Source organism: Lactuca virosa, chromosome 3, assembly GCF_052849685.1.
Source record: "Lactuca virosa cultivar CGN04683 chromosome 3, Lactuca_virosa_CGN04683_v6, whole genome shotgun sequence".
Taxonomy (NCBI): Eukaryota; Viridiplantae; Streptophyta; class Magnoliopsida; order Asterales; family Asteraceae; genus Lactuca; species Lactuca virosa.
In genome coordinates, this window is record NC_136428.1 from 147,150,456 (window position 1) to 147,171,107 (window position 20,652).

Sequence of the window (20,652 nt, forward strand, 5' to 3'; positions counted from 1 at the left end):
TTTGCACATAAGCACATATAACAATTAATTAATTAGATACATCATATATATGTGTAAGATGAAAGTAACTATGCACTCACTTGTTAAAGTGATGATTCGAAACTCAGGCAACGCTTCGTTTCTAACACTTGACCTTTCCTTTGACGTGACCTAGTATCACTAATAAAAAGTCTTAGTCTAACGTTTTTAATGATATCCTGGACCTACAAATCATTCCAATAAATACCGATAGTTCTATCAAATAGGATCAGCCAGGCAGGATAGTTGGGAGGCAGGACCATTTCGGCGTGTAGCCTTTTCTGAAATCCAACAACCAAGACAACATGACCATTCTAGTCATCTTTCCCGTAAGTAGATCAATCAGTATTATAACTTGAATTTACTGATAATTCTTATTTATAGGTTTAAAATAACGAATTATGACTATAAATAAAAGTTACACTGAAAGAAATAGAGTGTAGCTTAACTGATAGAGGTTCCTCCTGACCAAAATCCAGAAATCGTACTCGTAGGTCTCCTTCTTGATGGCTACTACTTGGTTGAATAACTAAATGTGTCGCAGGGCTTCGTCGGAACACAAAAACTAAGGGAAATTTTCCTAAAAGTGAAGACTGCTCGAGAGGGAATGTGTGTAGGAGTGTGGGGGTGAATGCTTATACGAAGGACACTATTTATAGCCAGGAAAATCCAAGTGTGCCACACATGTATGGGAGTGCGCCGTGCCCTATGGCCCCGTTGGCTCCTTTGGGCTTCTGCCATGTGTCGTCGCCTCATTTGTCTGCGTATGCCTTTTCTAGAAGGTGCTATGTGTCACCTTCCTATGGTGCCACATGTCAAAATCTCCTTGGTCCACGTCGGTATGTCTCGGAAGAAAGGGGCTCCGCGACATGGCCGCGTGGCGCTCTCTTGTTGTGCCACGTCATCATGCACACCACGGACTCCGTGAGCACAATTTCTTAATTTTCAAAATGACATAACTTCTTCATACGAGCTTCGTTTTCGATGTTCTTTATATTCCCGAAAAGCTCTTTACGAGATCTACAACTTTCCTTTAGACCCCAACAACTAATTCTCAATCTATCAAAAAATTTATATTTTTGATAGGTTTAGGGCTTTAGGCTATTAGAAATCGCTACAGCAAGTATAACTCCTACATACGGACTCCGTTTTCGATGATCTTTTTATCTATAGGTTCATATTCATGAGATTCTCAATTCCTGTTTAGATTGTTTTGGCTAACAATCAACCGATTAGAATTTCGATTTCTCTGCCCGCACTGCCGCGCTGAAACTTCAAAAAACCATAACTCCTCTTACGAAGTCAGATTTGGACATTCTCGATATGCATGTTTTTGGTTTGATGACTACTATGACTTTCGTTTTGATTACTAAGGTTAAAAAGTAATTTATCAAAAATTCACTTTTTTTACGATATGCAGAGTCGTTCGGTTTAATCGCGAAACTTCGAAGAAGCATAACTTTTTCATATGAAGTCAGATTTCAACGTTCTTTATATGTACGGAATCCTTGTCACATATACTATGACTTTGGTTAAAATTATTTATCCCAAATAATCTTCTATTAAAAAGTCATTTTTAACACTTATTATTTTTAAATTGACTAGCCTCAATCTGCAAACGTTACATAAAACTACAAATACCTTAAGTTTAGTTCAAATAACGAAAAGATCCTTTTAGACTATCTTATTCTCATATTTCTTTCTTTCCCTCAAATCCATATTATCATGATTGCCAAAGTACATTATTTTAGTTCAAACCTAATGTGTATCATAATAATTTTTTTCTTGATGATTGATATTAGGTACCCAAGATGTTGCAAGCACCCTCATTAAAAGTGCAACAAATTTAGTATCATTATGTCGTATTATAAAAAATTGTGATGAATTTAGTGTCACGATCCATTTAGTGTAATTATAATTAGAACGTGTGTAATTAGAGGCTAAAACTGTGATATCATATATGTTAGGTGATGTTGAGTGCAAATTTATATATAAGACATATTTGATCCTGAGCACGACGAAAGGTTCAAGTCAATCCCCTTTGAATCCCCAAAGGGCAGAGCCTATGGCGGTTACAATTTCAATGGATAAACATGACAAGAATAAAAGAATAATGGCAATAAGGTAGGTTTTGGGTATGGTCGAAGACTCTCATGCTCTCTAGAAACCATGTTTCCTAACAACCGAAGTAGGTGGCAACATAAACCCAGTTGCCTCAATCATTTGATAAGTTTTGCCAAATAGCTAAAGTTGCTTGACATTTATTTCCAAAAACTGAATTTTTCCACTAGAATACCACAAAGTTCTGTCAATCTTATCTATGTTTCATACGTATGAGTATTTTCACTTATATTTTTGCCAATTTGAAGATTTCTTAAAATTATGAACGTGTACTTTCCGATAACAATGTTTTCAATTTTGTGCTTAAATTTGAAAGTGTTATTAAAGATGAGATTTTGCGAGATATAGACATTTTTTGGGGGTGAATTCCAAAAAATAGACATAAAAAATCGAATTTCCAAATATAGATATGGATTCCGCAGAGGCGAGCTCTGAGGGCTCCGCGGAATGAGTATAAGCCCTGAGGAATTGATATGGCAAAAAAAATATCTTAAGAACAATTCCACGGAGCTACCTCCGATGAATGAACTTTTGCTCTGCGGATGAGTATAAGCTTAAAGGAATCGATGTGAAAAAAAAAATTGAAGAACCATTCTGCGGAGCTACCTCCAAGTAATGAGTTCATTCATCGGAGGTAGCTCCACGAAATGCTTCTTCAGATTTTTTTTTGTGTCACATCGATTTCTCGGAGATTAAGTCGATTTCACGGTGTCCTTGGAGCTCACCTCTGCGGAATCCATGTCAATATCTGAAAATTCGATTTTTTGTGTCTATTTTTTGAAATTCAACCCAAAAAAATGTTTATATCCGACAAAATCCCATTAAAGATTATCACATATTAAATTTATAAAATTTATAGAAACACGAACATAAATGAAAATATCAATATGAAAAATAATTTTACACGACTCCTAAATTGCCCAAATATCCATAAATTATCAAACCATCTATTTCTTTATACCCTCCTCAATTCTAACAACCCTTGGTCATGAATCAATACGAAGGAACCGTCAAAACTCAAAATGACTTAAATTAGAAAGTAAAATATTTAGTGGGAAACACTTTTCTATAGTAATTTTTCAAAAGATTAGGAATGTAACTTATGCCTTTTTAGCATTTCCTCTCAAATCTCAATTATATTAAAAATTAAAAATAAAAAATGATTTGCTATAGGCCTACAAAATAGGTTTGCTATAAAGAGCAATATTAAAAAAAATTAAATAAAATGATTAATACGCTTTATCTTTTTTATTTAAATTTATGGAAAATAGGAATTTAATTTTATAATCGGAAGGTCCGTACTCTGACAACGACCACTGAAGGATGGTGGCACATGCCTCCTGTCATCTCACTCCTCTATAATCGACGGTCTTCATCTCCAGGTACGGATTTCCCTACGCTTCTGATCCATTTTTCCTCCATTATCACTTCCACTTTTCTCTACTCTACTCTCTGCTTCAGGTCGACTACGGTCGGTCGGATCGGGATCCAATATCCACCCCCTATATAACCCCTTCCATGCTCCACTCTCTCTCCTTTCTTTTCACTATTTTTTTCAACTTTTTCGATAGCGATCGGGGACAAAAGTTCACTCATGGCGATGTTTCAGAACAACCACTGGTTTTCTGAGCTCGGTTAGTTAGGGTTTTGCTTTTTAGCTATGGGAGGGGGGATTTTTAGCTTTGGAATAATGCATGTGAAGGTTAGGTGTTCTAGAGTGTGGAGGAAGAGATTGAGCTGATAATAGGATAGGTGAATGTTAATTCAGCAGTTTTTAGGGGTTTAGGATTCGACGATCGTTAAGCCCCGAGAAGCTGCTGCTGCACTGAGGATTCGTTTAGCTCATGCTTATGAAATTAGTTAATTAATAATACACATATTTATATAATAAGTTAAGATTTAGATAAAATAATATGAAGCTTTCAACATCAGGGTCTGGTCAGCAGCCTCAAGAAGGTATATATCATATCTAATTATCTATATCTATCTATCTCCTTCCAACTCTTTTGTTTTTGTTTTTGACTTTTCATGTCTGTAAGTGTCCTTTTCTTGGATTCTTCTTACGTACATGTATATATTGTATACATTAATGGCCGCGTGGTATACTCTTGATTAATCAAGTATTTTAACCTAAAGTTGTGTGTCTATGGGGATTAATTTATTGATTGTTTCTTATTGCTTATTGAAGGAGAAAAGAAAAGCTTGAATTCGGAGCTATGGCATGCTTGTGCAGGCCCTCTTGTTTCCCTACCGACAGTAGGCTCTCGTGTAATTTATTTCCCTCAGGGTCATAGTGAACAGGTTCTTCCTTCTTCCTTCTTATATACTTCTTATTCACCCAAATTGTGTATATATTTACTTAATTTTGATGACTTATAATCTATCTACTTGAAAATGAAAACCAGGTTGCTGCAACTACAAATAAAGAAATCGATTCTCACATTCCCAACTACCCAAGCCTTCCTCCTCAATTGATCTGCCAACTCCACAATGTCACAATGCATGTGTGTTTTCATTCATAATTTCATATCCTCAAATATATATGGTCTTGACTTCTTGTTTGTATAATTTCATATCCTCAAAGAAAGACTGATCATGTTGCAATTTCAGGCAGATGTTGAGACAGATGAAGTGTATGCTCAAATGACATTGCAGCCATTGACACCCGTAAGTTAAAAATCACCAATGTTGATGTATTCACCATTTGGAGGATTAAAAAAAGTTGATTTTTTTCTTTTTTTGTGTAATATGATGTCAGCAAGAGCAGAAGGATACATTTCTTCCTGTTGAGTTGGGAATTCCAAGTAGACAACCAACTAATTACTTCTGCAAGACATTAACAGCTAGTGACACAAGCACCCATGGTGGCTTCTCTGTTCCTAGACGTGCTGCTGAAAAAGTTTTCCCTCCACTGGTATTATTATTATTCCTTCTATTTTATACTTAAAACTTACACATTTTTCTAAATTAATTAAATCATCTTCTTTTTTTCTTCCTTCAGGATTTCTCTCAACAACCACCTGCTCAAGAACTTATTGCAAGAGATCTCCATGATGTTGAATGGAAGTTCAGACACATTTTCAGGGGTAGGTATTGGATATTTGGATCCCTTCTCATTTATATGAGCCAAATATTACAAAAAAAAATGTAAAGATTCTCACTCTCATTCTTGAATCTTGAATCATTACATGTTTTCTTCTCCTTCACATTCAGGGCAGCCGAAACGCCATCTTCTCACTACAGGGTGGAGTGTGTTTGTTAGTGCAAAAAGACTCGTTGCAGGAGATTCTGTTCTTTTCATCTGGTAATTTATCAATTTGATATTGCAATTGAGTAGTTGACTATTTAAATTTTGACTTTTACTGTTGATATGAAAATCAGGAATGAGAAAAATCAGCTTCTTTTGGGAATCAGGCGAGCAAGTCGCCCACAAACAGTGATGCCATCATCTGTTCTATCAAGTGACAGTATGCATATTGGTCTTCTTGCAGCTGCAGCTCATGCAGCTGCAACTAACAGTTGCTTCACAATCTTCTACAATCCAAGGTGGAATTTAAATAATTTATGATTTAGTATTTTGTTTTGGTTTTTGACTTTTTTTAACAAATGTGATTCCAATTCCATTCAGGGCTAGTCCTTCGGAATTTGTGATTCCCCTTTCGAAATATGTGAAAGCTGTGTATCATACGCGTGTTTCTGTTGGGATGCGTTTTCGTATGCTGTTTGAAACTGAAGAATCAAGTGTACGCAGGTATTCTTATTTCTTTTCCAATTTTCTAGTTTCTACACAACAACATATGAAAATCAAACTTTATGTTTGTTTCGTACTATGTTAATGTTACATGGGAATGATTTGTATCTAAATATAAATCAGATACATGGGGACAATTACTGGCATTGGTGATTTAGATCCTACTCGTTGGCCCAATTCTCATTGGCGATCTGTCAAGGTAATTACTGATTCCATTACCTTCCTTATTCCATTCCATTCCATTCAACCATTATTTTTTTTATAGGTTGGATGGGATGAATCAACAGCAGGGGAAAGGCAGCCACGTGTGTCATTATGGGAAATTGAACCATTAACAACTTTTCCCATGTATCCATCTTTGTTTCCTCTTCGGTTGAAAAGACCATGGTACCCTGGAGCTTCATCTTTTCAAGGTATGAAACTATCAATCTTTCTTTCAATTCCAATTCCAATTCCAAATCTTTTTTATATTCAATTTGAAATTATTTATTTCAGGAGACAGCAGAGATGATGCAGTCAATGGAATGGCATGGTTGAGAGGGGAAACAGGTGAGCAAGCACTTAATTCTCTAAACTTCCAATCTGGTGGAATGTTTCCATGGATGCAACAAAGGGTAGATCCGTCATTTCTCCAAACCAACCTCAACCACCAGTATCAAGCTGCATTAGCAGCAGGGTTACAGGGTGTAGGAAGTGGCGATGCTTTGAAACAACAACTCTTACAATTTCAACAACCTGTTCAATACCTTCAACATTCAACCCACCAGTCAATGTCGATCATCCCACAGCAAAGGGTAGATCCGTCATTTCTTCATAGTCATGGTCAAATGTTGGAGAATTTGACACGGTCAACTCAGAACCAAGAGAGTCAACAACATCAGCAAAATCCATACACGGAGACGTACAACATGATGCAATCGAGTATTCCCTCTCCTTCGTTTCCAAAGACAGACTTCATGGATCCCAAATTCACTTCCAATATCGCCCCTCCTCCTCCTACCATGTTGGGATCCGATCCAAATTTTTCAAGAACCGGTCAAGGTCAAAGTCAAACACAATCGTGGGTATCGAAATTTGGTCAACCACAAGTCAACACTTGTTCGACTTCACCCTTTCAAGGGAAAGATGGAGGTAGTTCGAATTCCATTGATCAGGAATCTTCAAGTTTGGATGCGACACAAAATCACAATTTATTTAATCAAATTAACATCGATTCATCCGGGCTTCTACTTCCAACAATCGACACCACCGATTTGTCCACAATGCCTTACTACATGCAAGACTCTTCCGAGTTGTTAACACCTACAGGAGGAGGAGGAGGAGGAGGACAAATTGACCAAACTACCCCTAATCGTAACCGGACATTTGTGAAGGTATTATTGCTAATTTTGTAAAAAGTAAAGACGTAGATGGATTTGGGCGAAGTGAAATGTTTGGTGTGTGTGTTTTGTAGGTTTATAAATCGGGGTGTGTAGGGAGGTCATTGGACATGAGCCGATTCAACAGCTACCATGAGCTGCGTGAGGAATTGGGTGAAATGTTTGGGATCGAGGGTTTGCTTGAAGACCCTCAAAGATCAGGCTGGCAGCTTGTATTCGTTGACAGGGAGAATGATGTTCTTCTCCTTGGAGACGACCCTTGGGAGTAAGTAGTCGCTTTATTAATCGAAAGTTAAGTTAGTTGAAGATTTATTGAAATATGTGTGTGTAATGTGTATGCAGGGCATTTGTAAATAGTGTGTGGTATATCAAGATACTATCTCCTGAGGATGTGCAACAACTCGGGAAGCAAGAAGTGGAATCCTTAGGAGGCCAAAACTCGGGTGAAAGAATCCACAGAGACCACCTGTCTCTTTCGGGACTTCCTCCATCGATGGGGTCCGGATCACTTGATTTTTGATCAAAAAGGGAAAAAAGAAACTGAGTCCGAGTTTCTTTTTTGGCTTGTTTTGGTCTGTTTTGATTTGATGCGTTTAGTAGGTATTGTGTTAGCTCGCTCTCTGTGGATGTGGATGAATACTTGTGGTAATAATTCCAAGTTTAGAACACAATCTTTGACTTATTATGAGTGGTTGACTATTGTGGAATTGTAATTTGACCATACATTTATCAATCGTGTGCGCTATTTCTGTTTTCTTTCCTTCTCTTTTTTGGAATTGTATTTATCATTTGTTAGCTTAGCAAAATGTTCGAAGATAATTTTGTTGAAGTAAAATATTATTGACAAACCGGAAATATAAATTTTGTTCTTGAATTCAACCTTTTAGGGTTTTAGGAGGAGAAATTTCATCAAATGACCAAAACAAAGGCGGTGTTTGAACATTTTGACCATGAAAATTTGAGTTTTGTAGAATGACCAAAGGATCCTCAGAGGGACTCTACGAAAACCTTTTACCTTCTAATGAATGTGAATAGTAACGAGGAATTGAAGTGGCAGAGGAAAAAGACAAAAAAAAAATGGTTTGTTGCATAGTTCCTCAGAGGGGGCTCTGAGGAAAGGTTGCTGAGGCTCTGCGGATCTGTTCTTCATCATCACACTTCTGAGGAACTGTTCTTCGGCTAATGAAATCCCGATTTTTGTCACAGTTAGCCGAAGAACAGTTCCTCAGAGGTGTGCTGATGAAGAACAGATTCGCAGAGCCTCAACAACCTTTCCTCAAAGCCCCTTTTGAGGAACTATGCAACAAACTGTTTTTTTTTTACCTTGCCACCTCAATTCCTCGTTACTATTCACATTCCTCAAAAGGTAAAAGACTTTCGCAGAGCCCCTCTGAGGATCCCTTGGTCATTCTATAAAACTCAAATTTTCATAGTCAAAACGTTCAAACACCCATTTCCCTTTTGGTCATTTAATGAAATTTCTCTTTTAGGAGTGTGGAGAAGCAAGGTTCAAACAGCGAACTAAGGGCGTGTTTGGCAAAAGTAGTTGTTAGCTGGAAGCGGGTAGCGGTTAGCTGGTAGCAAGTAGCTGGTAGCGTGTAGCGGGTAGCTGGTAGCGTGAAGCTGTATCTTTTATTTGTTATATGATTGTTTGGCAAGAATAGCTGTTAGCTTTTAAAATATATAAAATTACATAAAAGGACAATTGATTAAAACTAAATAAATATATAAATATATTTTTAAGGGTAATTATGGAAATTGCTTTCAAAAGCTCATTAGCGTTTTGTTAAACGCTACATGAAGTACCTTTTAGATTTAAAGCGTTTTGTTTAATCTAAAAGCTAAACGCTCGTACTGCCAAACGAAGTTTTTTGTTTAAACTAGAACGTTTTGTCAAAAGGTAAAAGCTAGAAGCTCTCAAACGCTTCCAAAAGCTCCGTGTCAAACACGCCCTAAATAGGAGACCTCAAACGCTTCCAAAAGCTCCGTGCCAAACACGCCCTAAATAGGAGACGGGGAGTGGAATCTTTGCAAATAACAAATTTTTAAATAAGTCCCTAAGGTTTCATAACTTTCTTTTAGTTGCCCTTGTTTGTCAATCAACAAAAGAAAAAAAATAACATTAATTCTTCGTATGTATAACTTACGTGAACTATGTGTCATGTCATGTAATCTAAGCAACATGATTACCAGATTCAATAAAATTGTGTTTTAATGACCTATTAAGTATAATTTTAATGATCAGATTAGAAAAAAAAACACAAACTTAATTGTTTTTTTTTTTTTTTTTTTTTTTACAATTTTGATACTTTCCTTTACACATCATTTTCCCTATAATTATTTCTTATTGTATTTAGTCCTTTTAGAAAATTACAAAAAGAAAAATAAATAAATAAATAAGTTGAAAACTAGCATAGTATATGTACATTTTTTCTTATTTAATTTATCTTTTATAAAAAATACAAAAACAAAGTGTTATCAAAACTTTATTTATCAATACTTCAAAAACATGCTAGAGATGTTTTATCTCTCTTCCGGTTGCACAAATATTGTGTCTATATTCATCAACCTTCAGGGCACAAACATAATAGTAGATGAGTCGGAAACGGTAAGGGCATGGTGAACCAATTACGTCTGACAAAGAGGCACCCATGACGAATGGTGGGGCAACGGCGAAATCACGAAGTCACAAGGAAAAGAAAAAAAGAAGAGGTTTGTGAGGGAAAGAAGAGAAATGCGTGTGAGGGTAATTCTTTCCATTTTAAGCATTAACTGACCGTTTTCTTTTCTCTTTAAATAATAATCCAATTAATATGTAAATAATTTTCAAAGTACCATTAGTTGGTAACTATTTTTCAAAAACACTATCCCTAAATTAAAACTCCAAAATATGTGTACATTATTTCTTATTATGATTTGTCCTTTTGAAAATTACAAGAAAAAAAAAAAAAAAAGTTAAAAACTATCATATCAAATGGAGATGCGGGGGATCGAACCCCGTGCCTCTCGCATGCAAAGCGAGCGCTCTACCATTTGAGCTACATCCCCATTTGTTTATGCATCTTCGATAATTATTCAAAACTAAATATACATGATAAATATGATATCCTACGCATCTCTAGCGCGTAATCGAACTCATCACACTCACCATACCATACCATGGAGCACGACGGCGTTGGTGCCCTCCGTACTCGATCGAAGCTGGCGCCCGATTGGACCGTGGAGGAATCCCTAATTCTGGTCAACGAGGTCTCTGCGGTGGAAGCTGATTGTGGCGACACCCTCGCTTCCTTCCAGAAATGGAAGATCATTGTCGAGAATTGCAACGCGTTGGGCGTGAATCGCAACCTGAACCAGTGTCGTAGGAAGTGGGACTCTTTGCTCTCCGATTACAAGAAAATCAAACAGTCTGGATCCAAAAAGGTGAGCTTCAATTCCGAGTTGTTTAAGGTGATTGAATGGTACGTGAGGGACTACGAAGGTGGATGTGATACGGATCCCGATAGTGATCCTGAGGCGCTGCCGGAGCCTGTTCTTGCTTCCTTTGTACAATCTGGTATGTAATTTATGCATTTCATAGCCTTTCGATTAAGTAATCTGGGCTTCAGCTTTGAATGAAAATCGGGAATAGAAGTATACAACAAATAGACCAATATCTGCCTCAAATCACCAGAAAGTTGGTATGAATTCTAACTAAATAAAAAAAAGGATTAGGTTTTGTTATGCTGTGATTAGTCTTAGTTCTTTAGATTAACTCCTTCTTTTTGATAATCTCCATTGGGATTTTCAGTTTAAGCTTCTAAAATGGAGTTGGAGCTCACTGATTCTAAATTTGAACTGATTTTGCTCCAATTTAAATGGTATTAAAGTGTTTGCTTTGTTTGAACTTTTAACTAATGCAATTTTGCATTATAATCTGAAACTAAACAACCCTGTTGGTAATTTATATGATTATCCATTCCTTTCCAGATATAGCTTTATAATCAAGCTAAAACTACTCATTCAGTTATACAAGGTCACAAACTTTCTTACTTGTGTAAGGATAATCTATCTTTTGTAGCTTAAACAAATGCCTGTGTATAAAAACAAAAAGTTCAAATCTACAAAATAAGTTGTCTTGACTATAAAATTTTTTGGTACTATTTAACATGTGAAATTTTTTTGCCCTTATTAAACAAACTTGTTTTGTTTCCTTGAAGCTTCAAAGAAACAAAGATCAAAGATAATATCTGCACTGTATACGTTGATGACATCATGATCTTCAGCAAAAATGAACAAGAACACTATGTTCATGTCACACAGGTTCTCAGAACTATTTTAAAATATGGAATAATACTTTCAAAAAAGAAAGCTCATCTTTTCAAAACTAAAATCAATTTTTTGGGTTTAGAAATAAATGAAGGTACTCATTGTCCTCAAAAGCATATTCTTGAACATTTACATGACTTTCCAAATGTTTTAGAAGACAAAAAGCAACTACAAAGATTTCTTGGTGTTTTGACTTATGCTGAAACATATATTGAAAAACTTGCAGCCATGAGAAAACCTTTACAGGCAAAATTAAAAAAAGATGTCATTTGGAATTGGTCAAGTGCTGATACAGACTACATCAAAAAGATAAAGAAAGTTTTAATCAATTTTCCAAAACTTTATCTTCCAAACATTGAAGACAGTTTAATTATTGAAACTGATGCTTCTGATGAATATTGAGGGCACTCTTAAGGAAATCAACCTTAAGATCACTAATATACATGATCAGTTAAAACAACTAATAGGATGACCTCGATACCCGAGCTCAATAGATCAATCAACCTCCTTAATGAAAAAATAGATGGGCTGATTATAAACTTGGACTTAATAGTCAATAAATACGTAACCATTGCCCAGTTGGAAGTAGCATCTGCAAAAATTATTGCAGACATTATTAAGGAGTTATCTGAAAAGATTAACTCTTGCCCTTGTAATAAAGACATTCTTGAGCACATCAAAAATATCTCCATCATAGAACAAAAATCCAAGCCAGGAAAATATTCAGGTCTTAAGAAATACTCACCTCCCAATCCTAGTGTTGGAAACCCTGACTTAGGAAGCTCAAAAATTTCCCAGAAAATTGACATTTTCAGGAAAGAGTGAAAATGAAAGAAACAATCTCTGAGAAACTCGAGAAATATTTCTTTAACCTTCAATTTGAAGATTATGATAAAGCTGACCAAAAACTTATTCGACTTTTATCATTAGAAACTAAAGAATGTGAAGAATTGTATCAAAAAGAACCCAAACTTTTTGATCAATATTTTAGAATGACTAAAATAAATGAACCTGACACTGAATCAGAAGAAGAAGAGGCATTTTTTTGCCTCTTCATAGGTATTTTTCTTATTTTAGTCCAGCTTGAAAGGCTTGGTAGACTAATTTTGCATCTGCTCCTTCGAGAAAGTTGAGTTTAAAGCTTTATCAAGGTGTTCTTGATGCATTTTTTGCCTATGAAGGAGGTACTTACGTATATTAACCATGGTTGGTATATATTCGTGAGTATGTTTATTTTGTGCTTGTAGAATTCTGAAATTTATATGCACTAAATCTTTTTTATTATTGAAAAGTATTTCTTTATGTTGAGAAATTTCAATTTCTTTATTATGAATTCTTTCAAAAATTACACTGTAAAGTGTTTTATTATAATGTAATGCCATTTTTATCCAGGCTCTGATACCATTTTTGTGTGTACGGAATTTTTCTTATTTTTAATGTTTTTAGAAGGAAATAGATGCACAAAATTGTAAAGAGAAAACTCATTAATCAATAAGTGTTTTGGAGTATGAGTATTACTTACATAGATAGAAACTATTCAAGCCAGCCTGTGTCATTCATTGGTCTGTGTGGTTGCTTTCCCTGTTGGCCTCATGCCTGTGGTACTGTTGACCATCGTCGACCTGACACTCTGTCACTTACAAGTTTCATGACTCTAATTTGTAAGAACACTCAGGTATAACAAAACATAGATTTATTGATAAAAGAGCTCCCGAAATGGGAGTACTCCTACAATATTTTACATCTCTCCCTTCTAAGGGAGATTTTACTCACAAGACATTGAACTGAAAATTTACAAGATAGAGAGTGTTTTTGTTGCACTCGTCCTTCCTCCCCCTAAAACAAAACATAACTCTCAATTTATAGATACATTGAGAGGGTCTGATCCTTGCCTATTATGTCAGACATGACGTTTTTATCCACTAAAGATTACATTATTGTGGACAGCTGGAAAGTTTCTAATAATGGAGAAAAGGCATTATTATTTTGAGTGGCGGGGCCATTTGACACGTGAAGCATCTTTCTTTAAGATGATGAGGATTTGTCATCTTCAGAGGGGGGTCCCTCCTTTGTCTCCGAATCTTTGCATTCGCAAAAGTGACAAAGATGTTCTTCGAAAAGTTGTTCTGCATGTCGGCAGAAGTGTTGGCGTGTAGCATTGGATACTTCCATGCTATTGTTCATGAATTTTTCTCCAAACTTGGAGGCTAGACGAAGATCTTCTTGGCTGGTGTTGTTGTAACTCCAGCTTGTAATTATACAATGTGAATCGGTATAATTAATCTTCTTTTTTGAACCAGAGATAATTTCAATGATTTTTTCTGATATTCTTCTTAAACCATTGATGCGATTAGGATGAAGAATTTCTGTGAAAGGTAGATCTTTATCTTCCATTGGTTGAGATTGTTCAATCTCTCTATTGGCTTTAGAAAGACCAATTTCCAGAAAGTGGTATGGAGAAAGAGTTGATTCTTGAATCCATTCTGGGAGTGAAGAGATGCATCTGATGTAGATCGGATTATCTTTTGCTTTAAGTACTTTCTTTCGAAAGTTCTTAATGGATTCTACCATGCTGCTTGGGAAGAATTTGAGTTCTTGAAGGTTGCAGCTTGGGTAGATATTGTCGATTAGTCCAGCTTGAAAGGCTTGGTAGACTAATTTTGCATCTGCTCCTTCGAGAAAGTTGAACAGACTTTTTGTTTTCTTGTCCGTAGTGAAAAACTTTTCATGAACAAGGTCTTCTGGGCATGCAGCTCTTGCTTTCTTCCAGATTGTTCTGAAATCTTCAAAAGAGATTTCAGGATAGTTAACCATTTGTTGAACGTCAATTGGAACGTCAAACCTTTGGTCTCTGTGGGCTTCTTTGACTTTTTGAATTTTTGGTCGAAGAAGTGGTTGGTTAGTCTTGCTTGTATCGTCTTGATAAGTGGCAAGGCTTAATCTTGCAGATGTTTCATTTCTGAATTTTTTGCAAGTAACTTTATCAACTTTACAGAAGGTTTCTGTAATTTCCCAGTCAGTATGAACACCGGCATGGGGTCCTTTATAGATTACATAAAATCTTTCAGCTTCTTTGTTAAGAGCTTTTTTGTAATCTGGTGTAAACTCCTGCACAGATTTGTTAGTGGGTGACAAAGTTGTCATTTTACTGATTCCTTCAGTACAAGGATTGGGATCAACCAATAAGCTAGTTTTTCCATTAGGAAGAGGAGTAGCTGTCTCCTTTATTATGCTTTTTAGCAAAGCATCAGCTTTCAACGGATTTGTTGATTCTTTACCAGGTGCCGTTTGCACTGGAATAGCCTTTGTTTTTGAGCTTTCGCTTTCCGGTACATTGGTGACCGTTGTTACTTGTTCATACAAGTTGATTTTCTGCTCAATTGCAGATAGCTCTATGAGGAGCATTTGTTTCTTCATCCTCAAAATGTTGAGGTCTTCCATTTTTGTAAACTCAATTTTTGTTTACTTTTCTCTCTAATCTCCCCCTCTCTTTTTTGTAGGTGAAGTTTTTTGTGAGGAAATATGTCATGAGGATCATATCCTTTTATAGGGCTCGAGAGGAGCGAGTGAGATCATGGATGATGTAAGGCATACCTGAAGTCACGAGTGAGGCAGTCTGCCAGTACGTTTTTGTTTCCTGCGAGATGTTCAACAGTGAATGTATATCGTGAGAACCACTCTTGCCATCGTATTAGCCGGCCTAATTTGTTATCTCCTGCGATCTTCGTTCGGAGGAAATAAGTAAAATTTTTATTATCTGTACGAACCAGGAAATTTACTGGTGTTAAATATACAGAGAATTTTGTAATAACTCTTTTTACAGCGAGTAATTCTTTTTCATTGCTATGGTAGTTTTTCTCAGCTGCTTTGAAACTGCCAGAGGTGTACCTGCAAATTTGTTCTTCACTTTTGGGGTTTTTAGCTTTTAAAACACCTCCCCAAAATTCATCAGAAGCATCAGTTTCAATAATTAAACTGTCTTCAATGTTTGGAAGATAAAGTTTTGGAAAATTGATTAAAACTTTCTTTATCTTTTTGATGTAGTCTGTATCAGCACTTGACCAATTCCAAATGACATCTTTTTTTTAATTTTGCCTGTAAAGGTTTTCTCATGGCTGCAAGTTTTTCAATATATGTTTCAGCATAAGTCAAAACACCAAGAAATCTTTGTAGTTGCTTTTTGTCTTCTAAAACATTTGGAAAGTCATGTAAATGTTCAAGAATATGCTTTTGAGGACAATGAGTACCTTCATTTATTTCTAAACCCAAAAAATTGATTTTTGTTTTGAAAAGATGAGCTTTCTTTTTTGAAAGTATTATTCCATATTTTAAAATAGTTCTGAGAACCTGTGTGACATGAACATAGTGTTCTTGTTCATTTTTGCTGAAGATCATGATGTCATCAACGTATACAGTGCAGAAACCTTCAAGGCCTCGAAGAGCGTTCTGCATGTGTCTTTGAAAAATACTAGGAGCTTGTTTAAGCCCAAAGGGTAGTACTTTCCATTGAAAGAGTCCATCAGGACATGTGAAGGCAGTGAGAAGCTGCGATTCTTCATCAAGTAGAACTTGCCAGAAACCTGACTTGCAGTCGAAACTTGAATAAATGTTTTTTCCTCGTAGAAGAGTCAAGAGTTCGTGCATATTGGGAAGATTATGTGAGTCTCCAATAGTTGCATCATTGATTGCTTTGTAGTTGACAACCATGCGCTTCTTTCCTCTTCTTTTCTCTGCTTCTTTATTGACAAGAAAGGCAGGAGACATATGAGGGGATTTTGATTCTATAATTAGTCTCATATCAAGTAATTCCTTGATTTGTTTGGAAAATTCTTCTCTATCTTGTAAAGAGTAAACCATAGGTTTTTCTCTAATAACCGTCTTGGGATTAATAAGCTTAATTGAAGCTTTCATCCATCCTTTGGTTTTATTTGGATCAATAGGATTTTCAGAACAAACTTTTTCAAGAAGATCCTCAATCTGTTTGAACCTGGTAGTTTGAATAGAAATAATCTTTTCTTTATTAATCCCTTCATGGGTTATATTAGTACCTGGAATTTGTTTTTCTTTAGAACTTTTTTCTTGAGTTTCAAGAAAACCTGGGTTTCCTTTGCTATAGGCCTCTGTAACCTTTTTTATAATTACCATATCATTATTAAGATGAAAGGCGATTCTATCTATCCATTGTATGAATGGTCCATAAACTTGACAGAAGTTGTTCCCAATTATGATATCAATTCCTGAATTTTGTTGGTAAATAGTGGGAACGTTGAAATGTTCTCCTGAAAGTTCGAGATTAATGTTTCTACAAACTTTATTAATTTTTATGGTTTCACCATTTGCAATAGTGGCACTAATTTCTTTGGGAGCGTTTTCCCAGAGTTCATCCGGAATGATGAATTTGCTTGCAAGACATAAAGATGCACCTGTGTCTACAAAACAATGTACTCTAAATTTTTTATATCCTTTAAAGTTAAGGAAGGCAGAAACATAAATAGAGTTTGGATTAGTAAGATTCATGATAAGGGAATCATCAATCTTCTGGAGGTTTGCGCAAAAATGGTTAATCTCCTCCTCTCTGAAAAGTGGGGTCTGTATGGGACTAGTCTGAGTCATCCGTTGTTGATTCGTATTCATCAGTGTCTGATGAAGATTCTGTCTCAACATGATATATAAAAACATGTTGTGTACCATCATACTCTTCTTCAAGAGCTTCATAGCCCCCATTGTTAGCGGTTTGTAAAACCTTGACTTTGTCAGGGTATTTTTTTCTATTTGGACATTCATTGGCGTAGTGTCCTTCTTCATTGCAGATCCAACACCTACATTTTTTCTTTCCTTGTGGACAGGAAGTAGTCTTCTTAGGTGTTTCTTTTGAAGGTTTTTTGAAGTATTTTCCTGGTGAAAATTTTCTTCTTTTCTTTTTCCAAAAAGATTTGAATTTCTTTTTGTTTTTATACTTTTTCTTATTATAATTTTTCTTTCCAATATCAAAGTTTTTGAAATCAGAGAGAATGCTACAATAATTTTTGCTTATTGTTTTAAGTTTTTGTTGTTTATATCTGTCTTGACAGATTCTATCAATTTCTTCTTTTGCAATTTTTGTTGCATAAGAAAGACTGGTTTGCTGGATTTCTCCAGTAACTTCTTTTTTCCATCTGTCTGTACAGGTTTCTCCAATAATTGGAATTTTCATGAGGTAAGCAGATATCCATTGCGCATATTCACTTCTTTGTGGAATATCATACAGATATGATTCATACATACATGTGTATTTGTCGAGAAGACTAATATCATGTAATTGGAGTTTTGTCATTGAAACTCTTGCTATGTCAACTTTCTTATTAATGGTGAAGTCTTTATTAGAAATATAATCAAGACCTAAGAAAGTAGTGTATATGACATTTATGATATTATCAAAAAGATCTGAACCATGCATTTCTTCATTCCAATTATTGTTTCTTAGGAATTTTTGCACAATTCCATCAGTTTTGTGTTCTAAAAGTAGTAGAACATTTTTTGCTTTTTCAAATTCATCTGGGTTTGTCTGTAAGATTAGTGAAATCTCAGTAACCCATTTTTCTACAACTCTTTCTCTGAGTTTTAGATCTTGGATACAATCAATATTGAGTACATTGATCGTATTGGATCCTTGACCACTATTTGGAATACCATTGTGGACAGGCATTTTGAACTCATATTTCTTTTTATTGCCTCTTCTTGTAGCTGTATAAGAAGATTCTGCTTCATCATCTTCCATATCCGAATATTCGAACTTAACAGTCTTTGTATTTGTTTTAAAGTTGTTATCTGCAATTGTTTTAAGTTTTTGTTGTTTATATTTGTTCTTGAAGACAAAAAATAAGAAAAATACCTCAAAAACGCAGCATAGAAGACACACCAAAGCCAAAGAAACCCATCAAAACCGAAGAGATTAAAGTGGAGGAATACAGTTCCATACCAACAAATGACATTTTGAGTGTAATTGATTATGAGAATCAAGAACAAATAATGGCTGAAAATCTTAGAGAAAATGCAGAATTAATCGAAGCTATTGTGAAACAGGATTTAGTCAATGGTGGATCTAATGAGGAGTTGACTAGACTCGATGGTGATAAGTTGATACTTTGCCTTAGCAATCTTGTTGTCGCCCTTGATCGCCTTTCTAAATTTGTTTCATAATCTTCATTAGTTTGTTGGAAGTGAAAATTGGGATGTTTTGTGCTTTATGGTTTTAAATGATGTTTTTTTTTTACTTAATCGATTTAGTATGGTAAGATATATATATATATATATATATATATATATATATATATATATATATATATATCTTTACTATATTATTAAGTATATTGGACAATTCTTGAATTTTAAGAGGTATAAAATATAAAACTTGATGTACAAATAAGTGAAGCATAGACAAACAAGTAATACTTACCAAAAATCGAATACAGTGAATTAAGGAGGTTATTATGGAATGTTGAAATCACCACTAATTCTTACCAAAATTGGATCGTTGAGTGTTATTACTATAGCCTTGAATGCCTATTAACCAAAACTAATAAGCATGTGAATATCTTAATGTGAAGTAGGAATGTACCTTAAGATGGTTGAGTGTTATTACTATAGCCTTGAATGCCTATTAACCAAAACTAATAAGCATGTGAATATCTTAATGTGAAGTAGGAATGTACCTTAAGATGGAAACGTATATTGGATGCTAATCTCATATTATTAGCCTTATAAATCTAAATGGAAAACATGATTTTTGCCAAACAAAAAAAATTAAATATGTTGGCAAGATGTTTGTCACATGGATAAAACTAATGTTACAAAACAATTTTTTTGTTATTTTTTGTTTTAAAAAAAAAAGACATTGATCTGCGATCTTTTTTTGCTTGAATTAATTAAAGAATCAGAAAAACAATAGCTTCCAAAAAAAACTTTGGGAGGGCTAATCTTTTTGTTGATGCCAAAAATTAAGGTTTGTAATATTTTTTCGTACGTGTTGGGTTGCCCAAGAACTGGTAAATTGAATTTTACTGTGTATTAGCAGATATTGGGAGGGCTAATTATCCTAATGAATTGTTAATTACTAAATTAAAAATTAACTGGAGACGTCATTTATAAAAGTTGATAAATTTAACTATGTTAAAATTAGGAAGCTATTAAGTTTTCATTGGTCAATATTCCTTGAAATAATATTAGTTAAGTTTTCATTGATCAATATTACTTGAAATGATATTGTTGATGGGAAAGGGTATGTTTCAACACCTTGTATAATTGATTTTTTTTCTCTAAGTTCTTTGATAAGGAACAACGATTAATCTTTTTGTCCAAAACATTATCGTTAAATGTATATTAGTACAAGAAATATTATATTTTTTTATTTTTCTTTTTTATGATTATTTATATATTTTTACTAACATCGTATTTTCTTTTCCATTTCCCACCTCTCAATATTATATCTCTTAGGTTAGAGGGAGTAATGGTGAGGCTAGCATGATGTTACATAGACCTTTTGAAGCCATGTAACATTTGCCACAAAAATATGTTTGCCATGTAAAAGTTGGGAGTGACAATGATGTCATTTAAATAAGTTTGATTTAAAAAAAAACAAACAAACAAATTAGTGCCAACCGGTCACAAACCACCGTTCCCTTGTCTCTCCTCTCTCTTTTGGCTAGCCGGCTAGCAAGGCTTGCTTGGCGAGGTCCTTGTCAAGAGCCAAGGGTAGTGTTTGGCGTTCTTGGCAAGGCTTGGCGCTTACCACTCCTTTTTGTCCAATCTAATTGTAATAACCGCATATGTTTCTTTCTAAACTTTGTTCTTTTTCATTCAAACTTTCGGTTCATATTCATTAAGCCGATTTAAAATTACCATGTTGTAACTCTCTCATTCGTCTCTTTGTTCATATGACACTTTCCAAAACATTATGTATTCTTTAAATTGTAAGTCATCTTTTTAAAATAAAACAAATTTCCAAAAAAAGACTATGTTCAAATAAAATTATTTGTCGCTGCCAGAACGAAACAATTTGTCACCCCTTATTTGGGGTAACCGAGAACCTGATCAAAT

At 34.9% G+C, this 20,652-nt stretch overlaps 2 protein-coding genes and 1 non-coding gene across 7 annotated transcripts; 2 read left to right on the plus strand and 1 right to left on the minus strand.

The window, feature by feature from the left end:
- The first annotated feature begins 3,457 nt into the window (after positions 1 to 3,457).
- LOC145166677 (auxin response factor 8-like) lies at positions 3,458 to 8,025 on the plus strand. 2 transcript variants are annotated; one of them, XM_079085697.1, is made up of 14 exons: positions 3,458 to 3,521; positions 4,328 to 4,440; positions 4,545 to 4,643; positions 4,750 to 4,806; positions 4,898 to 5,053; positions 5,141 to 5,225; positions 5,353 to 5,443; positions 5,521 to 5,685; positions 5,768 to 5,890; positions 6,014 to 6,089; positions 6,156 to 6,303; positions 6,386 to 7,263; positions 7,344 to 7,534; positions 7,612 to 8,025. In XM_079085697.1, the coding sequence occupies exons 1-14, from the start codon at positions 3,473 to 3,475 to the stop codon at positions 7,787 to 7,789; spliced, it is 2,409 nt and encodes an 802-aa protein (XP_078941823.1). In that variant the 5' UTR covers positions 3,458 to 3,472; the 3' UTR covers positions 7,790 to 8,025. The 2 variants fall into 2 exon arrangements, with proteins under 2 accessions (XP_078941823.1, XP_078941824.1); XM_079085698.1 differs by lacking the exon at positions 3,458 to 3,521 and adding an exon at positions 3,532 to 4,095.
- Positions 8,026 to 10,244: 2,219 nt separating this feature from the next.
- Positions 10,245 to 10,317, minus strand: TRNAA-UGC (transfer RNA alanine (anticodon UGC)). The gene has a single exon. It is a non-coding gene; the product is annotated as a tRNA-Ala (tRNA).
- A 76-nt stretch (positions 10,318 to 10,393) lies between these two features.
- Positions 10,394 to 20,213, plus strand: LOC145166679 (trihelix transcription factor ASR3-like). 4 transcript variants are annotated; one of them, XM_079085702.1, is made up of 2 exons: positions 10,394 to 10,825; positions 20,050 to 20,213. In XM_079085702.1, the coding sequence occupies exons 1-2, from the start codon at positions 10,429 to 10,431 to the stop codon at positions 20,052 to 20,054; spliced, it is 402 nt and encodes a 133-aa protein (XP_078941828.1). In that variant the 5' UTR covers positions 10,394 to 10,428; the 3' UTR covers positions 20,055 to 20,213. The 4 variants fall into 4 exon arrangements, with proteins under 4 accessions (XP_078941828.1, XP_078941827.1, XP_078941826.1 ...); XM_079085701.1 differs by lacking the exon at positions 20,050 to 20,213 and adding an exon at positions 18,462 to 18,801; XM_079085700.1 differs by lacking the exon at positions 20,050 to 20,213 and adding an exon at positions 15,078 to 15,691.
- Positions 20,214 to 20,652: the final 439 nt, after the last annotated feature.